The following is an 8378-nucleotide window of genomic DNA, read 5'->3' as shown; positions in this document are numbered from 1 at the left end:
CGCCCCCTTGACTCCTTGCCCTCTGCAAAGCACCTCGTTTCAAGGGACCCGGTAGAGGAGCGGGAAGACCCCAGTCCGGGGTGAGCCGGCGGGGCCGGCGGCACTGGGGCGCGGCAGTACCCAACGGGGGGGCGGGGGCGCGGCCGGGAGGTGGGGGGGCGGGAGGAGCCGAGCCGGCGGCGAGAAGAGGCACAGCCGCGATCTTCTAAAGTTTCCTCTTCGCCTAATCATCAGCCTTAATTACCCGGCGGCTTTTTTGCTTGCTTTGGTATGATTATAGCCCTGGACGGCTCCTTAATAGCACAGCTCCGCTGGCTGCCCGTGTCATTAACTCCTAATTCATTTCGGAGGGGACGGGGGGAGGGGGAACACCCCAAACAAAATAAGCCCCGGGAAAAAAAAAAAAAAAAATATATATATATATATATATAAAGAAAAAAGAGGCTGGTACCCGCCCTCCCGCCCCCGAGCCAATGGCGTGAGTCACCCCGCAACGTCAGGCCCAAACTCGGGCTCTGATTGGTCCGAGGGGCGTTTACTCTACTTCCCAAAGGAGGAAAGCGCCAGGAGCCCCTAGAGGGGGGAAAAAGGGGGGCGGCTCTGGAGCGCCTCACTCGCGCAGTCCCCGCGCAGGGCCGGGCAGAGGCGCAGCACAGCTCAGCTCCCCGGGCGGCCTCGCTCCAGCCTCCCTCCGCACTCGCCATGGCTTCTCCTTCCAAGGCGAAGGAGGTTTTCTCCTCCGACGAGGAGGGCCCGACGGCCGGCGCCGAGGAGCACCACAAAGTCAAGGTGTCCAGCTTGCCGTTCAGCGTGGAAGCCCTCATGTCCGACAAGAAACCCCCCAAAGAGCTGCCGCTGGCAGCAGCGGGGGGCAGCGCCGACGGGGCGGCGGTGGGCACCTCCAGGAACCTGCTGCTGCCGGGCCACGGCTCCCGGGACGCTCACAGCCCACCTGGGGCACTTACAAAAACCTTCGATACCGCTTCGGTCAAATCGGAGAACTCGGAGGATGGCACGTCCTGGATCCAAGAAGCTGGGAGATACTCTCCTCCGCCAAGTGAGTGGCCGGGGAAGCCGCGGCAGAGAGCTGCGCGGGTCTATGCGGGAGCCACTGGCCGATGGGGAGCAAGGGCGGGCGAGCGAGCAAGCATCGCTGCGGCCCCGGACTCCCTGCGCTGCTCCCTGTCGCCGTGGTGCACAGGGGCACGCTCTATATGCATATTATATTTTATATATGTGTGGAGTTTATATGTATGTTACATATTTCTTCATACATATATTTGCAGAGTTAGAGAGTTATATTGTTATATATGTATATACATAGCTATATATAATACTTTTTAAAACCTAGGAAGTTCAGGAGCTACCACGAACGTGCTCACTTTCCCGACACACGCTGTCGCTTTGTGCATTTATGTTATCCCTTTGCAACTAGAACTGGAAATTCTCTCTGTTTCCTTCTCCCTCAAGTTGCAAAGCGGCCTCTTAAACTCGGTTAAACTGTCCCTTCCGCTGTCTGAGCGCTGACTCCCGCCGCGATGTCTCCTGGCACGGTATTTGTGTATCTCTCCTTCTTTGCAAGCAGCCTGTCAAAGCCCTCCGAGCTGGGCCTGACCTCTTTAGCCTCTGCAATCTATTCCGAACCCGTCCCTACCGCCTTAGGGAGACACGAGTCGAAGCTGACAGGTCTCCTTTTAAACTCTTGCTGTTTGAATCACGCTGCTATGTCTGCGCTGAATTGCATTTTGCTTTCTGAGAGATCCCTTTAAGAACAGAGGAGAAAAAAGTTGCTTAAAAAAAAGGGGGGGGGGGGGGAGGGAATCCTCAAAACTACCTTTTGGAAAAGGTGAAAAACGTATCTCGGCATTGCTAGGTTTTTTTTTCTTCCCCTTACCGGCTGTACACCTGTACGAGCAGATCGACCTGTGCTCCTCCATGCATCCCTCGCTTCCCTGATGTAAATTAAATGCTCTGCTTCATTTGGCTTTAGAGACACGAACTCTCGAGCAGGACAGTCGCAGAATTTGTTCCTATAACTTAATATTGCAAGAAGGAAGTTCAGTGCTATTGCAGATCCTATGGTTTGGGGGGAGGAGGGTGTTTGGTTATTTGGTTGGCTTGTTTAGGAGGTGGTTTGGGTTGGTATGGGGTTTTTTGGGGGGGGCAGTTTGGGGGGGTTTGTTGGGAGATTTGGAGGAGTTTGGGGGAAATGGGCTTTTTCGTTTGTTTGCTTGGTTTTGGATTGGTTTTTTGGATGTTTGGGGTTGTTTTGGGTTTTGGACAATCAGTTCGATTTGACTTTCAGCCGCTTCCTTTCCTTTGTGGTAACCCCGAAATAATTTTATTTCTGACGAGCTGGGAAAGGGCCCGGCATGAAAGTAGCGATCCCCTGCCAGTCTCAGTGCAGCCCCGCTTCCCGGTTTGTGCTGGAAAAGAGTGAAAAGAAGTGTGTGCTCCTACGAGGACCCTCTTCTCTAAAACTGTCCTAAACCACGGACTTAGACAAGGCCTAATTTTATCTCCGAATTTTTTTTTCCCCTCTTCGAATTTCTTTGTTAAAATCGGTGGATCGAGGGATCTGCAGAGTAGCTCTGTAAATGACTTCAGTAGCTAGGAGTTTAGGTCCTGGGATTTTAGTGGGATTTGGGGGTGGGAGAAATGATCATCGGTCCCTAGCAAGTTCCTGATTTCTCACCTCCTGGCACTGGGTCCCCTCTGAGCCGGTGAGGCAAGAGGCAACGACCGATGATTCCGTTGGAAGCCCGTCCGTCGGCGGAGGGATTCGGCGTTAGAACTCCTCGATTTATTATTTTTAATATTACGGCTGGGATGAGCTGGCAAAAGAGCTGTCAGAGTTTTGAGCAAGACAAAGAGGGAACGGTCTCTAAGTGACTCTTTTGTCTGACATTGGCCAGAAAATGGAGAATAAACAGAAAAGGGAGAAAAAAAATGTCCAGTGAAAAGAATCACCGAGTCGAGTGCTTGAGGGCTGGGACGGGGTAAACACAGTGACAGCGGCTGCTGTGGCGACAGCCCCTACTTCTTATCGGAGTTGGGCAGTCACTTCGAGGATAGTCAAGGAAGAAGGCTATGAACGCTTGGGTGTATTCCGGGGAAAAATACTTGTCCGGGATTTAATTTAAAAGCATGGGTTTGCGGTTTTCCCTATGCGTTATAGAGGTCGGGCCGGGTCGGGCTAACCCGAAAGCCGGGGAAGGTGATGGGACAGGGAGTGATTCCTGAAGCCTCGGTTCCTCTGTGAACCTCTTCTCCGCTGTAAAGACACCACCTTTAACTGGATCTTTGGGGACCTTCACTTTGAGAAAAGAAATAGGTTGCGTTGAAAAAGAGAAAGTAATATATTGGGGCGATCGTTAGTGAATTTGGGGTTGATTTAGTGCAGGTTTAATTTAGTGTATTTTTAACTTAGTATAATTTTAGGAGTAAACCTACTGTCATGATGACACCTTAATTATTAAAACCCCCCATGTGATTGTAAGATGGCAGCTGACACGTTGTTTTCTAAGAGGGCTTTATTATTCACTTTCAGTACCTTTCAGTTTTCTACTATAGCTGTTCTCCTCTTGCTCTTTCTGAATTTTTGCACACTTACCTTGAGGGATTTTTTAATTGCATGACATGCACTTAAACAGCTTCATAATCCAGATTATTTTTTTAAAGAAATAAATAAAGAGGAAAGAGAAAGGGGTGCAAAAACATGATTTGAAACCCTAACAAGTGTTTGAACACTTGAACTAGACACTACAGCATGTACAAAATCTGGCAGCCTCTTAAGAACAGCCTGTGTGTCATTTTCCCTATCAAGCTGGGGAGCCACGGTGGCTTGTCATATGCCCCAGGAGTGATTTGAAGCACAACTAAATTGCTAAGTATTTGCAGTCAGCAACAGGCTTTTTAATCATTCTTTAGATTGCAAAATTATTAGTGAAATGCAAAATTAATCTAGAGACAAGTGGGCAATGTGCCATCCCAAACACCTGGCTAGGGTGATAAGACAACACAGAAGATAGTGGATTGCATGACTTGTGTTAGCTACATATGCTGAAGCTATATGTTGGGGGTTTGTGTGTTTGTTTTTAATGGGCAAATATCATAAAACCTGAATCTTTAATTAAAAATACACTTGTTGATACACAGACAATAGTACTCAAAAAGCTATTAAGCAGAGAAAAACTTGCTCTTAAAGAAGAAATAGCAAGAAAACCACCCAGTTATCTAAGCCACAGAAACTTTCAGACCCACTCCTTCAGCTATCATGAAAAAAAAATAGAGTTGGCTTGTTGCTCTCGTTGGAGAAATCCTGGAGCAAGTCTGGGCTGGGCTTGTCTCTTATACCACTGTCCTTTTGTGAGTCTCCTACTTTTCATATGCATTTGTCCTGTACTTTGATGGACTTACTCCTCCAGTTCTGCAGCTACCGAGACAGCAGTGTTGTGTGTTCTAAACCCCTGTGATGGGACTCCTAAAGTGATAAGCTGTGTGTGTATCTGCAAATCTTTTGTGGCCCATTTGCTTACAAGCTGTCTTTTTGAAGACACTAAGGCAAAATTTCACTTCATGGGACATCTGCTGAATTCCTGTGAACATAAGTTTGGACAGAAAAAGAATTCCAGAGCCACGTGCAAAAAGATCCCGTTTTGAGGGTATCACCTGGTGGGATATTCCCTTCACATATCCCTCCCTTCTTGCCCAAGTCCTCTCAAGCGCAGCATCTCTCCAGAGCATTCAGGTCTCCCTGCTTTTGTGATAACTGGCCTTTCCCTTCCTTGCAGGACACCTGAGCCCCACTGCCTGCACCCTGAGGAAGCACAAGACGAATAGGAAGCCCCGAACCCCATTCACCACTTCCCAGCTGCTGGCTCTGGAGCGCAAGTTCCGCCAGAAGCAGTATCTGTCCATCGCCGAGAGAGCCGAGTTCTCCAGCTCCCTCAACCTCACAGAGACCCAGGTCAAAATCTGGTTCCAGAATCGGAGGGCCAAGGCCAAGAGACTGCAGGAGGCTGAGCTAGAGAAGCTCAAAATGGCAGCAAAGCCCATGTTGCCATCAGGGTTCAGCCTCCCTTTCCCCATCAACTCTCCCATTCAGGCTGCCTCGCTGTATGGAACATCCTACCCTTTTCACAGACCTGTGCTTCCTATCCCACCTGTTGGACTCTATGCTACTCCTGTTGGATATAGCATGTACCACTTATCCTAAGAAGATCAGAAAGACAAAGTGACAGTGAGACAGACTTCCTGGTGGATCATGTCCAACCTGGAGAAGGCAGTACCCCAACCAGTACTGATCGTTCTTTCTGCACGCTTCTCTCTGCCATCCTGAGTGTACAGGAGTTTGCATTAGCAAAGCAAGGCATCCTGTACGCTATTGGTTGGGTGTCTTCTGAGAGTGCTCTGAGCACTCAGAGTCTGACCCTCAAAGAAAAAAAAAACAAACATAAAAACAACAAAAAAAGAGGAAAAAAAAAGAAAGAAAAAACATTTGACCAAATGTAGGGGTTTTATACAGTGCATGTAAAAATAAATAAATAAATAAGAACAGGTGAAAGAGCAGTCTCATCTTCTGGAGGCAGAGATTTCCCGACGCCTTTGTGAGGGGGCCCAACAGAAGTTTAAAGTAAGAGGGGTGCATGCCCTGAACCCACACCCTAAGTTGCTGTCACTTAATATAGGGCACGGGGGTAGGGAAATAAAAAAATATAGTCAAGGATTTGTTGTTTGGAGTTCTTTTAAAGAAAGCAAAGCCCTTAGCTAGAGACACCATGTAAATAGAAACTAGACCCAGTAATCTGAGTGAAGTTCAGAACCAGCAACTTCCTGGGGATAGGGAAAATTTTTGCATCCCATACTTTGACAGATATTTGCAACAAGATGGTTATCAGGGCCCCTAAATGCAAAACACAGAAATATCCACCACTGGCTCCTGTAGTGCCTTTGTCTGTATAAATAGCTTCAGCGGTTTGTAAAGCACTGTGAGGGGAGGTAAAGTGCAAGGGAGGGTTGTTAGGCAGTCTGGTCTTTATCTCTTCCTATTGGCATGCTTAGAAATTTTTGGCTACAGCCAGGTAATCTTGGCTCTGTGATGCTCTTTGAAAACCAAGAGAGAGGTAAGGAAGCTTTCTAGGGGAAGAAGTCGTGGGTTGTTTCCGCAGTGGTGGTGAGCAAAGGATTGTTCAACGCTTCTGGGAGATGTTTGGGTTTTTTTATTAGCATTTGCAACAGTTTGTATTAAACAGAAGAACCCCCCGAGTCTTCTCATTCCCTTGCTAAGGATGCCAATGTAAGTGACTCATGCTTCAAGCCCTTCTTAAGAGAGATCTAGGTATCACAAACAAAGAACTCTACTCCTAGGACAGTGGGGTGCCAAGAGACTGTATAACCTGTCTGTCCCTGTGGGAGCTCCCTGAACACTGGCAGGACCTTCCCCAGGCTTCTCCTTGTAACTCTTGTATTATGTGTATTACTCCTACTAAACTTTGTGAGAACGTTACTCCAAAGGCTGTGGAGCACTGAATGCAGAGCTTCTCCTGGATTTATTTTCTTAGCATGTTGTTATGGAAGAAAAAGGAAAAAGGAGGGGGGAAAAAAAAGCCAAGAAGTTTTGCTGGTTTTGGCTTGTTTTCACCCAGGCACTGTCACTGCCTGGGTCCCACTGTAGATGAACTTCTCTCTTCCTCTCAGCCCCAATCTTCCATCATAGAAAGTCCCTTTGAAAGGGATGCCTTGTACAATTTTATATATTTTATTGAAGATTTATTATTTCTTATCTCTTATTTCAAATTAAATTAAAAAAGAAAAAACATGTTTAATCGCGTGTGGGTCTGTGAGTGTTTGGAATTCTGTAACAAGTAATTTCGCTCTGTGTGCATTTTGCACCACTGGGTCAAGTTCAAAGGAATGTTTGAGTTGCCTTTATGATTATTTCCCCTTTCTGAATCTGAATTAAAGCCAAATTTGCAGCACATGAAGGTGAATTGCAAGTCAACAATTCAAAGTCGAAAGCCAAACCTTTTATGAGGTTTCCTTAACAACCGCTTTTAGGTGCCTCTGTTCTTTACAACATCATACTCCAGTGATGTTTCCATCGGTTTTCTTATCTCCTTTTCCCTTTGCTCAGGACTTGGCTTGCCTTGCCATTGATTTCAAGTCTGTGATTTAGCAGGATACTAGTCTCTAACTCCGCAGTATTTGAAAGTGATTTTGTACGCTAGGACCTTGCAAGGATGCTGCAACACTTCAGCACAGTTGCGTTTTAGGGCTCCTATGTGCTACCAGCACTGTTCCACAGTTTTTGGGGCAGCCTCCCTTGAGGCCGTGCTGCTGCGCTGCCCGGATAGCACGTCAAACCACCTGTCCCTGGCATTTCTGGCTACTGGGGCTTGGGTTCGCTCAGAGAAGAGGAATATCCGGGAGATCAGGGCTACTTTGCCGGGTCACACCCAAGTCCCATGCAGGCCCAATGTAGATTTTTGTTTCAGGAGGCTTGTTTGGATCAGGAGTGACCTCTGGAACTGGACCAGCTGGAGAAGAGGGTGTGTTTGCGTCTGTCGAACCAACCGTGCGGTTTGACTCTCCGCTGCTCAGAGCAGAGCTCCATCCTTTCCCCTGCTCGTCCCAGCCTCGCAGTTCTCCCGAAGACAGTTCTCTCTCCCAGCACGCGCCGGTGGGCAGCACCTCGGCAGCGCTTCCCTGCGGGCAGAGCCCGGAGGCCGCCGCTCGCCGCCCCTGCCAGGTCCCCACCTGCCTCCGTGCGGGCCGGCTAGGCGGCACTGGGCGCCCCACTGGCTCCGGCCTCTGCTGGGCAAGCAGGAAAAGGGCTCGAGGGGACACGTCTCCCGAACTGGGCTGCGAGGAGGGGGCTGGGCTGGCGGCTGGGAGAGCTCCGGGCACCGTGGATCCTGCCCTGCTCACCCGCCTTCCGACTCTGAAAAAAAAATCCCTGTTAACCTTTCTCGGTTCTTAACTGTATGGAACAAAGCTGAAGGAATCTAATCTCCATGCAGACTTTTCAAATTAGCATTTACTACCGCATAAAAACCGGATAGAACTGCTTCTTTCTAGGGCTCCCTCTTTCTGAAGCATTATCCCCCTAACTCCAGGGCAGGGTGAAGCCCCCCTCGTCCCAATCCTTCCCCGTCCGATTGTCCCGAGTGCTTTCTTAGCTGGGCTGGGCCGGGCCGGTTATAAATAAACCAAAGGCATTTTTTAACCTTCAGTATAAATCAGCTGTGTCAGGGATTACAGCTAAATCTTTTCGCTGGAAATTCTTTGAGCGCAAGAGCTTTGTGTGTGTTATGATAGATCCTTAAATGGATACAGATTTATTGCAGAACACAGGGGTGTTGAAGGAAAAGCTTCCA

At 48.5% G+C, this 8378-nt stretch overlaps 1 protein-coding gene across 1 annotated transcript; it reads left to right on the top strand.

The window, feature by feature from the left end:
* Positions 1-702: 702 nt before the first annotated feature.
* On the top strand, positions 703-5218 carry MSX2 (msh homeobox 2). The gene is made up of 2 exons (XM_054389241.1): positions 703-1057; positions 4794-5218. The coding sequence occupies exons 1-2, from the start codon at positions 703-705 to the stop codon at positions 5216-5218; spliced, it is 780 nt and encodes a 259-aa protein (XP_054245216.1).
* Positions 5219-8378: the final 3160 nt, after the last annotated feature.

The sequence above is a fragment of the Indicator indicator genome, chromosome 18 (assembly GCF_027791375.1).
Source record: "Indicator indicator isolate 239-I01 chromosome 18, UM_Iind_1.1, whole genome shotgun sequence".
In the NCBI taxonomy this organism is placed as follows: domain Eukaryota; kingdom Metazoa; phylum Chordata; class Aves; order Piciformes; family Indicatoridae; genus Indicator; species Indicator indicator.
The sequence above is the reverse complement of the archived record's forward strand: the minus strand, read 5'-3'. Positions and strand labels throughout refer to the sequence as shown.

What these genes read in the sequence shown, in the direction of transcription:
- MSX2 (XM_054389241.1), top strand. Translation starts at nt 703, where the DNA reads ATGGCTTCTCCTTCCAAGGCGAAGGAGGTTTTCTCCTCCGACGAGGAG. An exon ending in GAGATACTCTCCTCCGCCAA is followed by an intron (nt 1,058 to 4,793) that starts GTGAGTGGCCGG and finishes CCTTCCTTGCAG; the next exon opens with GACACCTGAGCCCCACTGCC.